This window comes from Arachis hypogaea, chromosome 1 (genome assembly GCF_003086295.3).
Source record: "Arachis hypogaea cultivar Tifrunner chromosome 1, arahy.Tifrunner.gnm2.J5K5, whole genome shotgun sequence".
Lineage (NCBI taxonomy): Eukaryota > Viridiplantae > Streptophyta > Magnoliopsida > Fabales > Fabaceae > Arachis > Arachis hypogaea.
Genome location: NC_092036.1, coordinates 95590225 through 95609051, shown reverse-complemented (window position 1 = coordinate 95609051; position 18827 = coordinate 95590225). Strand labels below are relative to the sequence as shown.

The 18827-nt window shown below is 39.3% G+C and overlaps 4 protein-coding genes across 4 annotated transcripts; all 4 read right to left on the bottom strand.

Annotated features, from left to right (window-relative positions):
• Window positions 1-782: 782 nt before the first annotated feature.
• On the bottom strand, window positions 783-1883 carry LOC112777049 (uncharacterized). The gene is made up of 2 exons (XM_025821362.2): window positions 1596-1883; window positions 783-1484 (listed from the first exon to the last, which is right to left on the bottom strand). Exons 1-2 carry the CDS (start codon window positions 1743-1745, stop codon window positions 1191-1193), a joined length of 444 nt encoding a protein of 147 aa, XP_025677147.1. The 5' UTR covers window positions 1746-1883; the 3' UTR covers window positions 783-1190.
• Window positions 1884-11513: 9630 nt separating this feature from the next.
• LOC140172821 (uncharacterized) lies at window positions 11514-13229 on the bottom strand. The gene is made up of 6 exons (XM_025750863.3): window positions 13078-13229; window positions 12910-12994; window positions 12662-12794; window positions 12353-12510; window positions 12001-12124; window positions 11514-11918 (listed from the first exon to the last, which is right to left on the bottom strand). The coding sequence occupies exons 1-5, from the start codon at window positions 13091-13093 to the stop codon at window positions 12112-12114; spliced, it is 405 nt and encodes a 134-aa protein (XP_025606648.1). The 5' UTR covers window positions 13094-13229; the 3' UTR covers window positions 11514-11918; window positions 12001-12111.
• Window positions 13230-13484: 255 nt separating this feature from the next.
• Window positions 13485-14086, bottom strand: LOC140183730 (uncharacterized). Its single transcript, XM_072232519.1, has 2 exons — window positions 13934-14086; window positions 13485-13829 (listed from the first exon to the last, which is right to left on the bottom strand). The coding sequence occupies exons 1-2, from the start codon at window positions 14084-14086 to the stop codon at window positions 13485-13487; spliced, it is 498 nt and encodes a 165-aa protein (XP_072088620.1).
• Window positions 14087-16886: 2800 nt separating this feature from the next.
• On the bottom strand, window positions 16887-18671 carry LOC140174543 (uncharacterized). The gene is made up of 4 exons (XM_072199912.1): window positions 18622-18671; window positions 18408-18501; window positions 17440-18108; window positions 16887-17310 (listed from the first exon to the last, which is right to left on the bottom strand). The coding sequence occupies exon 3, from the start codon at window positions 18010-18012 to the stop codon at window positions 17458-17460; it is 555 nt and encodes a 184-aa protein (XP_072056013.1). The 5' UTR covers window positions 18013-18108; window positions 18408-18501; window positions 18622-18671; the 3' UTR covers window positions 16887-17310; window positions 17440-17457.
• Window positions 18672-18827: the final 156 nt, after the last annotated feature.

Genomic DNA, 18827 nt, shown 5'->3' with positions numbered 1-18827 from the left:
TAAAATGTTTAAATGTAAATCTGTATTATAACAATGTATTAAACCAATTAATACCAAAAATAAAGTAATAATTATCAATTATTCACCATAATAGATTTAGGGGTAATGTTATAAGTACACAAACATATTGTAGAAGATAGAAGAAGTCAAGCAATATGGTTTAAGTTAATATCCGATACCGCCATTGGAACTCATAATATAGGCTCAAAAGCAATAGCGTGAAAGCTGCAATGTTCGGGGAGAATACGAAGTACTAATGCATGCAGAGTTCGTTGGTGCATTTGGGTAAATGTATTTTTTTTATTGTTTTTTAAGTCCTCGATCACCATTTGTATGCTACTCCATAAGCAAGGGTTGTTTATGTTGGCATAAATAGAAGTTAAAACATCTTTTTCTAGTTAACCCATGGAAGGATGAATAATGGTAACAATCCTCCCACGTGGAGGCATACAGTGTGCATAAACAATATTGGAATAAATGGAGGTTCTATTCAAAGATCATCCACTAATTCAAGACAGGTGAATTTATTGGTGTGTGGCAGTCTATTTAAGCCACCCCCTTGTTTTCTAACACAGCAGAAAGTAAAGGCAAATTACTTAGCAAACCCAGTTGAAAGACACACCCGTTCCCACAAATGCACAATAAAGCAGTGCCAATAAGCATACCCAGCATGTGTTATTCCAAATTTAATGACACAAAATGAGCATGTTGCAATAATATGAGTGGATAGAATGAGGTGGTGAAGGAAAAAGACAAAAGCCTTAACATGTTAAACACACCAATAAGATTATGATTGCCAAGCACAGTGGTAACATGAAACATGAACGGCATTACAATTCCTAATGGAAGCATAAAGACAACAACCAATAAACCAAAGGAAGCGGCAAAGCGCGACAGCAGCCTTGAGACGAGGCGAGTAACCTAGCCGAGATCTTCCATTATATATAAAACCATGATCGACCAAAAGTAAACCACATTGATGACAATGTCACAAAGGATCCAGCATGTCAACGTCTAAGCTACTTTGCTAATGTGATGGAGGGAAAAAAAACCAAATTGGAATGCAACACTTAGAATTAAGTTGATATCATGTTGATATAACACAAGATTCAAAGCGGTTTATTAAACACTAAGCAGTTCGGGTTTTGCGGTTTCTATTTTAGACGCTCTGGAACAGAAGAATGAGGGTCTCATATGTCCCCTGCATCAGGGTCGGTGGCATTCCCTGGGATGCAGCTCTCAAACGCAGGGAGAAGACTCTTGGAGGCAGATGGTGTGGCACGGGAGGAGCAGTCGTCACCGGATCTAATGCAAACCCGCTTAACAGGAGTACGTGTAATCATGTGGGCAGCACCGTCACCAGGAGCAGCAGCGGACCTGGGACTTGGAGTCGTGGTGAAACCAGGGACGCCGAGTATGCTCCCAGCCCCATCCAAGTCACCGCTTCGAAGGTCAGCAGCCGTGGTCAACTTCTGAAGCGCATCCTGGAACAGATGATGTTGAGATAGTAAAGCATTAAGGAATACAAAAAGCAACAACTTTTAAATAGGCAATGGTAATTGAAAGACCTGTATGTAGCACTCAACGATACATACCAATTTAATGTTCTTGTCTAAAGCAAGGGAGGAGATAATCTCTGGGTCAGAACATATCCTTGAGACGGTAATCACGCACGGCTGAAATTTATTTAAGCTATCATGCCTAACAGTAAGTGATGAGCGGATAATTTGTACGCTTTTTGGCATTGTTTTTAGTATGTTTTTGGTATGATATAGTTAGTTTTTAGTATATTTTTATTAGTTTTTAGTTAAAATTCACTTTTCTGGACTTTACTATGAGTTTGTGTGTTTTTCTGTGATTTCAGGTATTTTCTGGCTGAAATTGAGGGACCTGAGCAAAAATCTGATTCAGAGACTAAAAAGGACTGCAGATGCTGTTGGATTCTGACCTCCCTGCACTCGAAGTGGATTTTCTGGAGCTACAGAAGCCCAATTGGCGCGATCTCAACGGCGTTGGAAAGTAGACATCCTGGGCTTTCCAGCAATATATGATAGTTTATACTTTGCCCAAGATTTGATGGCCCAAACCGGCGTTCAAAGTCACCTTCAAGATTTCCAGCGTTAAACGCCGGAACTGGCACCCAAATGGGAGTTAAACGCCCAAACTGGCACCAAAGCTGGCGTTTAACTCCAAGAAGAGTCTCTACACGAAAATGCTTCATTGCTCAGCCCAAGCACACACCAAGTGGGCCCGGAAGTAGATTTTTATGTCATTTACTCATTTCTGTACACCCTAGGCTACTAGTTTTCTATAAGTAGGACCTTTTACTATTGTATTTTCATCTTTGGATTATTTTCGATCCTATGATCATCTTTGGACACCTAGTTCTTAGATCATTGGGAGGCTGGCCATTCGGCCATGCCTAGACCCTGTTCTTATGTATTTTCAACGGTGGAGTTTCTACACACCATAGATTAAGGTGTGGAGCTCTGCTGTACCTCGAGTATTAATGCAATTACTATTGTTCTTCCATTCAATTCCGCTTGTTCTTGTTCTAAGATATCACTTGTTCTTCAACTTGATGAATGTGATGATCCGTGACACTCATCATCATTCTCACCTATGAACGTGTGACTGACAACCACCTCCGTTCTACCTTCGATTGGGTGAATATCTCTTGGATTCCTGATTGCACGATGCATGGTTGATCGCCTGACAACCGAGTGCTCGCCTGACAACCGAGCTAACCATTCCGTGAGATCAGAGTCTTTGTGGTATAGGCTAGAACTGATGGCGGCATTCAAGAGAATCCGGAAGGTCTAACCTTGTCTGTGGTATTCTGAGTAGGATTCAATGATTGAATGACTGTGACGTGCTTCAAACTCCTAGCAGGCGGGGCGTTAGTGACAGACGCAAAAGAATCGCTGGATTCTATTCCGGCCTGACCGAGAACCGACAGATGATTAGCCATGCTGTGACAGAGCATAGGAACGTTTTCACTGAGAGGATGAGAGGTAGCCACTGACAACGGTGAAACCCTACATAAGCTTGCCATGGAAAGGAGTAAGAAGGATTGGATGAAGACAGTAGGAAAGCAGAGAGACGGAAGGGAAGGCATCTTCATGCGCTTATCTGAAGTTCCTACCAATGAATTACATAAGTACCTCTATCTTTATCTTTATGTTTTTATGCGTTCATCACCATATCCATTTGAGTTTGCCTGACTAAGATTTACAAGATGACCATAGCTTGCTTCATACTAACAATCTCCGTGGGATCGACCCTTACTCGCGTAAGGTTTATTACTTGGACAACCCAGTGCACTTGCTGGTTAGTTGTGCGAAGTTGTGTAATGCCATGGTATTGAACACCAAGTTTTTTTGGGGTTCATGACCGGGGATTATGAGAGTTGTGAAAAGTATTGTTCACAATTTCGCGCACCAAGTTTTTGGCGCCGTTGCCGGGGATTGTTCAAGTTTTGAGCAAGCTTTTGGTCCGGTAACATCAGTGCCAAGATCCGGCAACAGCACCAAGTTTTTGGCGCCGTTGCCGGGGATTGTTCAAGTTTTGAGCAAGCTTTTGGTCCGGTAACATCAGTGCCAAGATCCGGCAACAACACCAAGTTTTTGGCGCCGTTGCCGGGGATTGTTCAGTTTGGACAACTGACGGTTCATCTTGTTGCTTAGATTAGGTATTTTTTTTTTCTTCAGAGTTCTTAAGAATGAATTCTAGTGTTTCAAGGTGATGTTCTTATCATCACCAAAGCTGATTGATCTTCATCAATTTAGCTCTTGAATGCAATGTTCTGCTAAAGCTTGGCTGACCATGTCTAATTCCTTTAGACTGAAGCTTTAGACTAACATTGCATGATTCCTGGAATTCTCCTTTGGTGTCTTGCATGCATTGTTATTTGATTTTAGTTGCATTTTGATTATTCTTCATTATTAAAAATCCAAAAATATTTTTAATTTGTGTCCTTTCAAGTCAATAATACAGAGAATTGAAGATTCAGAACATACTGCAGAGGAATTACACAGAAAAAGCTGGGCGTTCAAAACACCCAATAAGGAAGACAGACTGGCGTTTAAACGCCAGCCAGGGTACCTGGCTGGGCGTTTAACGCCCAAAAGGGTAGATTTTTGGGCGTTAAATGCCAGAATGTGCACCATTCTGGGCGTTTAACGCCAGGATGGCACAAGAGGGAAGATTCTGTTTTTTTTATGCAATTTTTTTTAGGTTTTCGAAGTTTTTCAAAATCAAATCTTTTTCAAATCATATCTTTTCAATCATAGGCTTTCAAAATCAATTTCTTTCCTTTTTCAAAGATACTTGCTATCAATTAATGATTTGATTCAACATTTCAAGTATGTTGCCTTTTCTGTTGAGAAAGGTTTAATGTTTGAATCATATCTTTTCTTGATAGCCAAGTCATTAATTTTCAAAATCAAATCTTTTAAAATATTTTTCAAATCATATCTTCTCAATCACATCTTTTTAAAATCAATCATATCTTCTCAATCATATCTTTTTCAAAATAGTTTTCAATCAAATCTTTTTAATTTCTAATTTCAAAATCTTTTTCAAAAATCACTTTACTTCTTTCTCAATCTTGGTTTTCGAAAATCAATTAAAGTTTTTCAAAATGTTTTCAAAATCTTTTACTTAATTTTCGAAAATTACTTCCCTCCTTCTCACATCCTTCTATTTATGGACTAACACTATTCCTTAATGCAAAATTCGAACTCCATCTTCTTTGATAAGTTCGAATTTTCTACTTCTGTCTTCTACTCTTCTTTTCCTCTGACACTTCAAGGAATCTCTATACTGTGACATAGAGGATTCCACATTTCTTGTTCTCTTCTCTTTCTTATGAGCAGGAGCAAAGACAAAAGCATTCTTGTTGAGGCTGATCCTGAACCTGAAAGGACCTTGAAGAGAAAGCTACGAGAAGCCAAAGCACAACTCTCTTTAGAGGACCTGACCGAATTCTTCAAAGAAGAAGAACTCATGGCAGCCGAAAACAACAACAATGCCAACAATGCAAGGAAGGTGCTGGGTGACTTTACTGCACCTACTCCCGACTTCTATGGGAGAAGCATCTCTATCCCTGCCATTGGAGCAAACAACTTTGAGCTTAAGCCTCAATTAGTTTCTCTAATGCAACAGAATTGCAAATTCCATGGACTTCCAGTGGAAGATCCTCATCAGTTTTTAGCTGAGTTCTTGCAAATCTGTGACACTGTCAAGACTAATGGGGTTGACCCTGAGGTCTACAGACTTATGCTATTCCCTTTTGCTGTAAGAGACAGAGCTAGAACATGGTTGGACTCTCAACCTAAAGAAAGCCTGGACTCTTGGGAAAAGCTAGTCAATGCCTTCTTGGCAAAGTTCTTTCCACCTCAAAAATTGAGTAAGCTTAGAGTGGAAGTACAAACCTTCAGACAGAAGGAAGGAGAATCCCTCTATGAAGCTTGGGAAAGATACAAACAATTAATCAGAAAGTATCCCTCTGATATGCTTTCTGAATGGAGCATCATAGGTATTTTCTATGATGGTCTCTTTGAACTATCCAAGATGTCTTTGGATAGCTCTGCTGGAGGATCTCTTCATCTGAAGAAGACGCCTACTGAAGCTCAAGAACTGATTGAAATGGTTGCAAATAACCAATTCATGTACACTTCTGAAAGAAATCCTGTGAACAATGGGACTAGTCAGAAGAAAGGAGTTCTTGAGATTGACACTCTGAATGCCATATTGGCTCAGAACAAAATATTGACTCAACAAGTCAATATGATTTCTCAAAGTCTGTCTGGAATGCAAAATGCACCAAGCAGTACTAAGGAAGCTTCATGTGAGGAAGAAGCTTATGATCCTGAGAACCCTTCAATGGAAGAGGTGAATTACATGGGAGAACCCTATGGAAACACCTATAATCCTTCATGGAGGAATCATCCAAATATTTCATGGAAGGATCAACAGAGACCTCAACAAGGTTTCAACAATAATAATGGTGGAAGAAACAGGTTTAGCAATAGCAAGCCTTTTCCATCATCTTCTCAGCAACAGACAGAGAGTTCTAAGCAGAATAACTCTGACTTAGCAACCATGGTCTCTGATCTAATCAAAACCACTCAAAGTTTCATGACTGAAACAAGGTCCTCCATCAGAAATTTGGAAGGACAAGTGGGTCAGCTGAGCAAGAAAATTACTGAACTCTCTCCTAGTACTCTCCCAAGCAATACAGAAGAAAATCCAAAAGGAGAGTGCAAGGCCATCAACATGGCCAAATTTTGGGAGGAAGAAGAGGCAGTGAACGCCACTGAGGAAGGCCTCACTGGACGTCCACTGGCCTCCAATGAGTTCCCCAATAAGGAACCATGGGAATCTGAGGCTCAAAATGAGACCATAGAGATTCCATTGGACTTACTTCTGCCATTCATGAGCTCTGATGAGTATTCTTCCTCTGAAGAGGATGAGTATGTCACTGAAGAGCAAGTTGCTAAATACCTTGGAGCAATCATGAAGCTAAATGACAAGTTATTTGGAAATGAGACTTGGGAGGATGAACCACCTTTGCTCACCAAAGAACTGGATGACTTGTCTAGGCAAAAACTGCCTCAAAAGAGACAGGATCCTGGGAAGTTTTTAATACCTTGTACCATAGGCACCGTGACCTTCAAAAAGGCCTTGTGTGACTTAGGGTCAAGTGTAAACCTCATGCCTCTCTCTGTAATGGAGAAGTTAGGGATCTCTGAGGTGCAAGCTGCAAAAATCTCACTAGAGATGGCAGACAATTCAAGAAAACAAGCCCATAGACTTGTAGAGGATGTTCTGGTTAAAGTTGAAGACCATTACATCCCTACTGATTTCATAGTCCTTGAGACTGGGAAGTGCATGGATGAATCCATCATCCTTGGTAGACCCTTCCTAGCCACAGCAAGGGCTGTGATTGATGTTGATAGAGGAGAGTTGATCATTCAAGTGAATGAAGAATCCTTGGTGTTTAAGTCCCAAGGATATCCCTCTGTCATCATGGAGAGGAAGCATGAAGAGCTTCTCTCAAAACAGAGCCAAACAGAGCCCCCAAAGTCAAACTCTAAGTTTGGTGTTGGGAGGCCACAACCAAACTCTAAGTTTGGTGTTGAACCCCCACATTCAAACTCTAAGTTTGGTGTTGGGAGGTTCCAACATAGCTCTGAGCATTTCTGAGGGTCCATGAGAGTCCTCTGTCAAGCTAATGACATTAAAGAAGCGCTTGTTGGGAGGCAACCCAATGTTTTATAATTAACTATTTTCCTTTGTTATTTTATCTTTTTTTTGTAGGTTGATGGTCATGAGAAGTCACAAAATTAATGAAAAAAAGCAAAAACAGAATGAAAAACAGGAAGAAAAACAGCACACCCTGGAGGACGCACCCACTGGCGTTTAAACGCCAGTGAGGTTAGCTGTTGGGCGTTTAACGCCCAGTCTGGCACCATTCTGGGCGTTTAATGCCAGAAAGGGGCACCAGACTGGCGTTAAACGCCAGAAAAGGGCAAGATGCTGGCGTTAAACGCCAGAAATGGGCACCAGCCCGGCGTTTAACACCAGAAATGGCTAAAAACGTGTTTTTTCTTGCCATTTGGTGCAGGGATGACTTTTCCTTGACACCTCAGGATCTGTGGACCCCACAGGATCCCCACCTACCCTACCACTCTCTCTCTCTTCTTCACCCATTCACCAATCACCTCAACACCTCTTCCCCCAAAACCCTTCACCTATCAAATCCCATCTTTCTCTTCACCACTCACATCCATCCTTCATAAAACCCCACCTACCTCACCATTCAAATTCAAACCACTTTCCCACCCAAACCCACCCTTAAATGGCCGAACCCTACCCTTCCCCCTCTCCTATATATACCCTCCTTCACCCCTTCATTTTCACACAACATACACACCACTTCTCCCTTTCTTGGCCGAAAACAAGAGCCATTCCCTTTCCCCTCATTTCTTCTTCTTCTCCTCTCTTCTTTCTTCTTTTGCTCGAGGACGAGCAAACCTTTTAAGTTTGGTGTGGTAAAAGCATTGCTTTTTGTTTTTCCATAACCATTTATGGCATCCAAGGCCGGAGAAACCTCTAGAAAGAGGAAAGGGAAGGCAAAAGCTTCCACCTCCGAGTCATGGGAGATGGAAAGATTCATCTCAAGGTGCATCAAGACCACTTCTATGAAGTTGTGGCCTTGAAGAAGGTGATCCCTGAGGTCCCTTTTTCACTCAAAAAGGGTGAATATCCGGAGATCCGACATGAGATCCGAAGAAGAGGTTGGGAAGTTCTTACCAACCCCATTCAACAAGTCGGAATCTTGATGGTTCAAGAGTTCTATGCCAATGCATGGATCACCAAGAACCATGACCAAAGTGTGAACCCGAATCCAAAGAATTATCTTACTATGGTTCGGGGGAAATACTTGGATTTTAGTCCGGAAAGTGTAAGGTTGGCATTCAACTTGCCTATGATGCAAGGAGATGAACATCCTTACACTAGAAGGGTCAACTTTGATCAAAGGTTGGACCAAGTCCTCACAGTCATATGTGAAGAGGGCGCCCAATGGAAGAGAGATTCAAGAGGAAAGCCGGTTCAATTGAGAAGGCATGACCTCAAACCCGTGGCTAGAGGATGGTTAGAGTTTATACAACGCTCAATCATTCCCACTAGCAACCGGTCCGAAGTTACCATAGACCGGGCTATCATGATCCATAGCATCATGATTGGAGAAGAAATAGAAGTTCATGAGGTTATAGCCCAAGAACTCTATAAGGTGGCGGACAAGTCCTCTACCTTGGCAAGGTTAGCCTTTCCTCATCTCATTTGTCACCTCTGTTATTCGGTTGGAGTTGACATAGAGGGAGACATCCCTATTGATGAGGACAAGCCCATCACTAAGAAGAGGATGGAGCACACAAGAGACCCCACTCATCATGAGATCCCTGAGATTCCTCAAGGGATGCACTTTCCTCCACAAAACTATTGGGAGCAACTAAACACCTCCCTAGGAGAATTGAGTTCCAACATGGGACAACTAAGGGTGGAGCACCAAGAACACTCCATCATCCTCCATGAAATTAGAGAAGATCAAAGAATCATGAGGGAGGAGCAACAAAGACAAGGAAGAGACATTGAGGAGCTCAAGCACTCCATAGGATCTTCAAGAGGAAGAAAGAGCCGCCATCACTAAGGTGGACCCGTTCCTTGATTTCCTTGTTCTTTATTCTTCTGTTTTTTGAATTTTTTTTGTGCTTATGTTTATCCATGTTTGTGTCTTGTGATCATTAGTGTCTTAGTGTCTATGCCTTAAAGTTATGAATGTCCTATGAATCCATCACCTTTTTTGAATAAAAACGTGCTTAATTGAAAAGGAAAGAATTGCATGAATTTTGAATTTTATAACAGTTTAATTATTTTGATGTGGTGGCAATATTTTTGTTTTCTGAATGTATGCCTAAACAGTGCATATGTATCTTGAATTTGTGGTTCATGAATGTTGGCTCTTGAAAGAATGATGAAAAAGGAGACATGTTACTGAGGATCTGAAAAATCAATAAAATGATTCTTGAAGCAAGAAAAAGCATTTCTACTCAAAAAAAAAAAAAAGAAAACGAAAAAAAAGAGAGAAGAAAGAAAGAAATAAAGTTGTGATCCAAGGCAAAAAGAGTGTGCTTAAGAACCTTGGACACCTCTAATTGGGGACTTTAGCAAAGCTGAGTCACAATCTGAAAAGGTTCACCCAATTATGTGTCTGTGGCATGTATGTATCCGGTGGTAATACTGGAAGACAGAGTGCTTTGGGCCACAGCCAAGACTCAATAAGTAGCTATGTTCAAGAATCATCATACTCTACTAGGAGAATCAATAACACTATCTGGATTCTGAGTTCCTAAAGAAGCCAATCATTCTGAATTTCAAAGGATAGAATGAGATGCCAAAACTATTCAGAGGCAAAAAGCTAAAAGCCCCGCTCATCTAATTAATACTGATCTTCACAGATGTTTTTGGGATTCATTGCATATTCTCTTCTTTTTATCTTATTTGATTTTCAGTTGCTTGAGGACAAGCAACAATTTAAGTTTGGTGTTGTGATGAGCGGATAATTTGTACGCTTTTTGGCATTGTTTTTAGTATGTTTTTGGTATGATATAGTTAGTTTTTAGTATATTTTTATTAGTTTTTAGTTAAAATTCACTTTTCTGGACTTTACTATGAGTTTGTGTGTTTTTCTGTGATTTCAGGTATTTTCTGGCTGAAATTGAGGGACCTGAGCAAAAATCTGATTCAGAGACTAAAAAGGACTGCAGATGCTGTTGGATTCTGACCTCCCTGCACTCGAAGTGGATTTTCTGGAGCTACAGAAGCCCAATTGGCGCGCTCTCAACGGCGTTGGAAAGTAGACATCCTGGGCTTTCCAGCAATATATGATAGTCCATACTTTGTCCAAGATTTGATGGCCCAAACCGGCGTTCAAAGTCACCTTCAAGATTTCCAGCGTTAAACGCCGGAACTGGCACCCAAATGGGAGTTAAACGCCCAAACTGGCACCAAAGCTGGCGTTTAACTCCAAGAAGAGTCTCTACACGAAAATGCTTCATTGCTCAGCCCAAGCACACACCAAGTGGGCCCGGAAGTGGATTTTTATGTCATTTACTCATTTCTGTACACCCTAGGCTACTAGTTTTCTATAAGTAGGACCTTTTACTATTGTATTTTCATCTTTGGATTATTTTCGATCCTTTAATCATCTTTGGACACCTAGTTCTTAGATCATTGGGAGGCTGGCCATTCGGCCATGCCTAGACCCTGTTCTTATGTATTTTCAACGGTGGAGTTTCTACACACCATAGATTAAGGTGTGGAGCTCTGCTGTACCTCGAGTATTAATGCAATTACTATTGTTCTTCCATTCAATTCCGCTTGTTCTTGTTCTAAGATATCACTTGTTCTTCAACTTGATGAATGTGATGATCCGTGACACTCATCATCATTCTCACCTATGAACGTGTGACTGACAACCACCTCCGTTCTACCTTCGATTGGGTGAATATCTCTTGGATTCCTGATTGCACGATGCAAGGTTGATCGCCTGACAACCGAGTGCTCGCCTGACAACCGAGCCAACCATTCCGTGAGATCAGAGTCTTCGTGGTATAGGCTAGAACTGATGGCGGCATTCAAGAGAATCCGGAAGGTCTAACCTTGTCTGTGGTATTCTGAGTAGGATTCAATGATTGAATGACTGTGACGTGCTTCAAACTCCTAGCAGGCGGGGCGTTAGTGACAGACGCAAAAGAATCGCTGGATTCTATTCCGGCCTGACCGAGAACCGACAGATGATTAGCCATGCTGTGACAGAGCATAGGAACGTTTTCACTGAGAGGATGGGAGGTAGCCACTGACAACGGTGAAATCCTACATAAGCTTGCCATGGAAAGGAGTAAGAAGGATTGGATGAAGACAGTAGGAAAGCAGAGAGACGGAAGGGAAGGCATCTTCATGCGCTTATCTGAAGTTCCTACCAATGAATTACATAAGTACCTCTATCTTTATCTTTATGTTTTTATGCGTTCATCACCATATCCATTTGAGTTTGCCTGACTAAGATTTACAAGATGACCATAGCTTGCTTCATACTAACAATCTCCGTGGGATCGACCCTTACTCGCGTAAGGTTTATTACTTGGACGACCCAGTGCACTTGCTGGTTAGTTGTGCGAAGTTATGTAATGCCATGGTATTGAACACCAAGTTTTTTTGGGGTTCATGACCGGGGATTATGAGAGTTGTGAAAAGTATTGTTCACAATTTCGCGCACCAGTAAACTTGAATAGTAGTGTTCTCCCAAGCAGTGCATTAAGCTTATCTGGGGAATGGTCTCTTCCATATCCCTGGTTGTTGAAGAGAAGAAGCCATTAAGTTGGCAGCAAAATATATCACAAATTTCCAGTAAACAAAGTAAGGACAAATTACCCTAGCAAGAGGCCTAGTGCGGATCTCAGCGGCAGATAGTCCTAAGAACTTTACCGCACAATTCTCAAATAGCACAAAAGTTGCGGTATCTGAGTCGTCACCAACACGAACCTAAATGCAGAACCTTTATCCACATATACAAAGCAACAAAAAAAGGGAGCGGCATGTTAATTCGTCAACGAATACTCAGTCCATATTCAACAACAAACACAGAACAGCAACAGGGCTGTTTGATGGAACCGACCCCAAATTTAAGAAACGTATCCAACAGCCAAGAAAAAGAAAGGCTAATGTTTCGGAGTCTAATGAATTAACACAACAATAAACCAACACCGCATGAGGGACTACTAACCTGGGGGCAAAAACTGAGGAGTAAACATCGCATTTTGGACAATAAAATTGGTCAGTAAGTGCCTCCAGTCCTTGTGTGCAATGCCTGCAAGCCTTGTACCACCATGCATGATCTCTGTCAATGTCAGTGATGGTTCCACATGTCACAAAGGTTGATTTCTGGATGCAGAAATTACTCAATGAAATTAGCGGTGTATCACACGAAAAAAGGAAACATGTTTTTATTTGTTTCATGATGGTAACCAGAATGAATGTACTTAAGCTGGTGTTGCGAAAAAGCTATTGAATTCAAAGCACCCAATGAACACACCTCAAGAGTTTCCTTTATTTGATGTATGGTGGCATATGGGGTAAGGCTGAGAAAATCTTCAGATGGAGAATGCCTCACTACCTGGCCAATAACCTCAACGCTGGTGCTGTGCTTGCTACCAAGTCGAATCAGCCTAGCATCAATGAAATTAACAACGTTACCATCTCCCAAACAAAACAGGAACGGTAAAAGTTGATATAAAAAAAAGTGGTGAACAAATAACTAAAGTCTTTGTTATAGAAACAAACCTTTTGCGGAATTTCTTAACCACTTCAAGGTCAGCATTAACCATGAGTCTTGTGGTGTAGTTTGTGTTGGTTATAGTCATAACACCTGAAATAAAATGAAATATGGTTAGAGAAATAACTGGTTAGATATAAAGAGGTTCATATATAGTGGGGCACTATTAAATATACCATTGTAGAACTTCATCTTGGCAAATTGGAGCACAATTATAAATTTGGTGGCCTCGTTGGCATCAAGAAAATTAACCAAATCAGACACATAATTTTCCCACAAGGTGCATGAAAGCCGCTCGCTGCCACTTTTGGGTCCAAATGTAAATTTTTTATCGGGTTTTACATGGCAGATTTATGGTCATTAGAGAACACAGCTAGAGGAAAGTTTCAATGGCGACGTGGGTAAGGTATAAAAGTGTCTATGCATAATGAGATGAAAAAACTTACCTCAGATCATCAAGCTCGATTTTCATATAATGTGACTTCCGATTTCTATTTTGAAAAGGAATCAACTCACTCTTTGCGGACAGCAAACCAACAATCTATGTCAGAAAACCACAAGATAAGCTGGATTAATCAGACAGTTAGCAAGGGCAAATAGATGTTATGCTAGGTAAATGACCTAGATGTAGTTGCACAATGACAACATGAGAGTGCATACTTATAAGATGTAAGTCATCCCTAACGGATGATAAGATTTCCTTGGTTGCCACGAAATCAAATGATTCAATTGGAATGTCCATGTCATCAACACCAGAGACCAATGTGTCCCTCTTAAATATGATCCGCATGCTATGCTTGGTGGGTCTGTATTTCTGTGTGTTTGAGTCCATTGCAAAGTTGCCCACAACAAACACCTTTCCCTCCTCAAGGATAGGTTCAAAAAGCCGGTAATGGACAGCCCGGATGAAACAATGGATCCGAGTTCCCTGACAACGGTGCAATAAAAAATTCAAAACATGACTGATATCAGGATGATGAGAAACTTATGAAGGAAATAACATAAATAACACAACAAAAGGCAGCAACGTACGTCTTTGTCAATTACAACCAATTCAATTGAAGGTTGCGAATAACTCTTTTCATATGCCGGAACCTTCCACATCCGCAAAATTCTCACTTTAATGCACCAGTTCTTCTCTGAATTGAGAGAAAGGTCTTTCACTGAATCAAAATTCTGATCCATTTGGTGCACTGGATTCGGGCTTCCAAGAAGGACAAGATGAAAATATGAGTGCAGCAGCTAAGTAACTGGAGAAAATTGTAGAGATTGAATAAAAAATTAAACATAAGGATAAACAAAGACAAAGACAAAAAAGCACCATCAACTGCGCCGGAAGTACAAAAGGAAAATATAAGTATAAATATAAAACCAATTAAGTGTATTAAGTATATAATATATACTACTGATTTTAACATTAATGCATAGGGGGTTCCACTGAAGATCCCAATGAAAATCTCTTAAACATGTGTTGTGCCATAGCAAAGGAAATGTAGAGATCACAACACCATGTCCATAACCCAACAATAACAACAGTGCAGACTTTGTTTCTAACTGTCAGATGAAAAAAAAGAATTGCTCGATGTACAAATTGGGAATAAACACATACACAGTCAAGAGATGTGATAGAGTGTGCATTACTTGGGTATTGCAAAAAGCTCAAGTTGCAAAAAATGTGGCACGAGAAAAGTCAAAGTAATAGAAACCAATTTATCGAAATAGCCGGCAGACTGCCATGGAAAAAAAATACACCACAGTGCAAAGAATGAACGGAATAAATATGTGAAATGTGATACATTCATGATTAAATCTAAGGAAGTAAAGAAAAAAGTTGAATACATGTGCATATAGCAGTAGCAATAACAATAACAATATCAATTACAATAAACATATGTCATGTGAGATAATGAGGTCTTAGAACGAACCAGTATTAAAAAATGTAGATCAAGTAAGTGTGCAAAGATGTTGGAAATGGAAATAAGAGAAGGCTTTATAGAGCACAAGATCCCAGCATTGACCAAGTGTAATTTAGCAAAATGGAAACGGGACTCCGGTCGGTATCGTCTGACGCTGGTTAGACAACAGTTGACTTTAAATTGAGGATATAATGAATGAATAATGAATAAATAATAAAATAATAAATAAATTAACATAGACCACGAATAAGACCATTATTGTAAAGATTGAAACCCTTACTCGATACACAGCTTGAAAGGTAGCAGACAAATTTGACCGAGAAATTAAACTGGTTTTGACTTTATTTTAAAAACTTAAAGATTATACATCTATGTAAATATTAGAAGATTAAAAGATTTAAAGAATATAAACAAAGTAAAAAATAAAAATTATTTAGTATGTGTCGAATATAATATTATTGTACGATTATAGAATTATAGAATTTATACTATTATACTATTATAGTAAAGTATTATGGTATATAGTATATACAATTATACAATTATACTATAGTATAATATAATATAGTGTTATAGTATTATATTGTAGTATAATACAACGCGAAATCTGGAACTATTATACAATCTTAAGTCATCGAATCATATTTACTATTCTTCATATTATATTATTATATATTATATATTCTATTAGACGGTTGGTATTATAATATTATAATATGAGTGTTATTAGACAGTTGTAATTATAATATTCGTGTTATTAGAACTATGACCACAAGTATTAGTATAACAATAACAAATATAAGTAATAACTAATTACTAATAAAATGCCAAATTGAAGAATCACTTCACTTAAGTATTAAATCCAGGAAAAAGGGTAATTAAATATTAGAGTAAATACCTATTAATTAAGAAACGAATTACATAAAAAGCTAAATAATTGACGAATAATAAATAATAAATACTATATAACAAAGAAGCTATAAATGATTTTGCGGCTGAGTAGGTAGCGGGAAAAGCGTTACCGAACCGAATAATCAAAGCTCGTGTTTGATGCTTTTAATTGAACTGAGCAGGCCACAGAGGAAAATAATTGATCCATAGAGAACCAAGGTCACAAGTTAAAAGGATTTGACCGTTTTAGGTAAAAGGAAGGAATGGATGAAAACTTATTGAGTTAGTCAAAAATTGCTGACCATGTGCCAACAGGGGAAGTTAATAGCAACGACAATAACAACGTGTGGATAGATTCATACGAAAAAAAAATGGATAAATTGCAACATAGCGAATATGTGGGGATATTTTTTATAACAATTATACAGGTCATTGGATAATGTCAATAAACGTCATTATAACACTGCAATAAAGAGATCTGACCCCTGATAATCCGTTGAAGAATTAATGTATAGACATGGTTATGGGAAGAAAGAAGCATGAAGGTTTTTTTATGTCATGTTTCAATAATGCATACAGACCATCCAAAAAAAGCCAGTTGTTGAAAAAAAAATTTCTAGGTAGAAACTAAATAATAGACATGTTAGTAAAAGGTTTTGTAATATGAAAAAAGAACAACAACTATTTAATGGTGGAGAATAATGGAACCAAATGAATAAAAAACTAATTGGTTCAATGGTTTTTTGAATGCAAAGTTTAATATAAAAAGACAAAACCTTTGCAAAATAATGGAAACAAATGAATTAAATTCTAATTGGTTAAATGCTTTTTTGAATGCAAAGTTTATAACAAAAAAGACTAAACCTTTGGTTAATGGGTGATTTAAGGAGGAAAAAAAGTTCTTTAATGTAAGATGTATATTACATGCCTTAAAAAGAATCTAAAATTGTCAGTAGGATCAGAGAACTAATTTTTCCCAAACCATCACGGGGAGTCATCCCCAATAAACCAAAAGGTGCTTCTATACGATCCTAACCCCTATAATAAAGTATAACACAGTGGGTATTATATCAATGGGGATGAAAAACAAAATTATTTTATCATGAGTAACTCAGCAAAATTCTATTCAATTATATAGACAGCTTTGTCCAAAAGTATGTATTAAAGGTCGAAAGAACTTGTGACTGAATATGATTATATTTATGTTATCAAAATCCGGATAGTAAATCTCAAGTTGGCTAAGTTAATGGGTTAACCCACAGCACAAAAGAAAATGCATATTGCACATTAAAGAACCACCAAGTTCGATATTTGAGGGTGGTAGCACAGTTTTCGGCTTCAGGGAAAAAGGCATCAAATACACAGGACATGACAATGCACACGCCAGTTCTTAAAGGAATAAACCATTAGCCTAATGGCGCTTCTGGTACGCAGCATGTGGTGTTGACTAAAAGGCCTCCAGCCCTTTGCGAAATAGCACTCTCGAGACCGACTTGGCTTAGAGCAAACATGGACCTTGTAACACACACCAGCATCATCAACAACGTCGACTTGATCAGGTTTAATCCCAAAGGCCCTTTGAACGAAACTGATTGGGAGGGTCTACAAAAAAATGAGAGAAAATGGTCTTAGATTGACTAACATGCTGTTACTACGTACATGTAGACATGAAGGACTAAAAACCAAAATAAACAAAACAGGAAGGCATCGAAGGGCTGAATAAATGATTACCAAAATATACTCCGCCGCTTAGTATTTAGTAATCAGTTTGTCGACAACAACAGCCTCACGGTTTGGTAGCAAGCTGTGAAGTGATCCGGGGCAGAAATTTGAGTAATGGGCAAGCATTGAAGCGAAGGCGCGATAGTAAAGGGGTTTGGCATCATTGTCAGTAGTAAAAGCGAGATAAATATCCAGAAGAAACGAAAGCATGGACAGATTTTGTATGGTCGAGGCGAATTGGATGGTGTATGTATCACCCACGGGATATATTACTGATGGCAAATTAGAGTGGATTGAATGTGGCAGCAAGAAATCCTCGTCCTGAGACAAAGCGGGTACAAAACAAGCAGCAACATTGCTACAAGCATTCCCTAATAGGTCATGAACGGCTATAGGATACATGGATGAAACTTCGACATCTGGGAGTCGCGCATTCACCTCTAGCACATGGAACATAAGGAACTCGGCATCACCCACGTATGCCATAAAGAACCAACATCTTCCATTAATGGTGTAGGCATTAATTAGTTGTGGAAACCCTGCCACTATCAGGCAAAGAGTAGGAGTCTTGTGGAGCAGCATGGTGAACCGACGGCCAGATGAATCGACAAATGTAACCTCATCTGGCAGTTCAGAACGAAATTCACGATAAAAAGTTGAGGGAAGAGCAACGGTGGCCTGGAAGTAAAATTTATGGTTACTAAAATGATTTTTGAATTCAATCACATATCATAAAATCTTAATCATTCGCTTATGGGACGGAAGAAAGAGATGCACCAAGCAGGAGTCCAAACAGAAAAAAATGCATCTGCGTGCAACTACTGAGATAAATAAGTTAGACATGTTCCTGTTGCATATAACGGGCAGAATCAAAAGGAGAAGTCACCCAATTAGCTAGGAAAATACTGGCAGTCACGAACAGCACAGTAAATGAACGATTGAGTCTTTGAAAAGCAAAGGTAAGGTTTCCAACTTACCCAGTATGAAACAGGCAACCAAGAGTGACCCAGCAAGACGGAGACGACACTTGTGGGGAGGTGCGGAAGAAAACTAACCGAGAGGAGCACGAATCTCGTGGGCAAATGAATGGAAAACGACCGGGAAGAAATCAAGATTAGCTTGTTTGGCCGATGATAACCATTAACCACGAAAAAGATATTGAGAATGCAAAAGAAAAGAATAACAAATCACCTTTTGTTAGAAGGAAACCACCATGCGAGCAAATGAGGTTGAATAGCAAAAGATGAATAATAAAAAATGAAGAGAGAAGGAATTGGAGAAGGATCTTTTTTTGATTAAAGGGAAAAGGATAGAACAATGGCAAAGTCAAAGAAGTAGATGGAATTATTGAATGGAAGCAGCTGTTAGGGTTTGTAGCTATAACAAAATTAATTAAA

Coding starts and splice junctions, on each gene's coding strand:
- LOC140174543 (XM_072199912.1), bottom strand. CDS start 18,012: ATGCTGCTCCACAAGACTCCTACTCTTTGCCTGATAGTGGCAGGGTTT.
- LOC140172821 (XM_025750863.3), bottom strand. Junction 12,795..12,909: donor GTTAAGAAATTCCGCAAAAG/GTTTGTTTCTAT, acceptor CATTGATGCTAG/GCTGATTCGACTTGGTAGCA. Junction 12,511..12,661: donor AAATAAAGGAAACTCTTGAG/GTGTGTTCATTG, acceptor TTCTGCATCCAG/AAATCAACCTTTGTGACATG.
- LOC140183730 (XM_072232519.1), bottom strand. CDS start 14,086: ATGGATCAGAATTTTGATTCAGTGAAAGACCTTTCTCTCAATTCAGAG. Junction 13,830..13,933: donor TGGTTGTAATTGACAAAGAC/GTACGTTGCTGC, acceptor CACCGTTGTCAG/GGAACTCGGATCCATTGTTT.
- LOC112777049 (XM_025821362.2), bottom strand. CDS start 1,745: ATGCCAAAAAGCGTACAAATTATCCGCTCATCACTTACTGTTAGGCAT. Junction 1,485..1,595: donor TAGACAAGAACATTAAATTG/GTATGTATCGTT, acceptor CATCTGTTCCAG/GATGCGCTTCAGAAGTTGAC.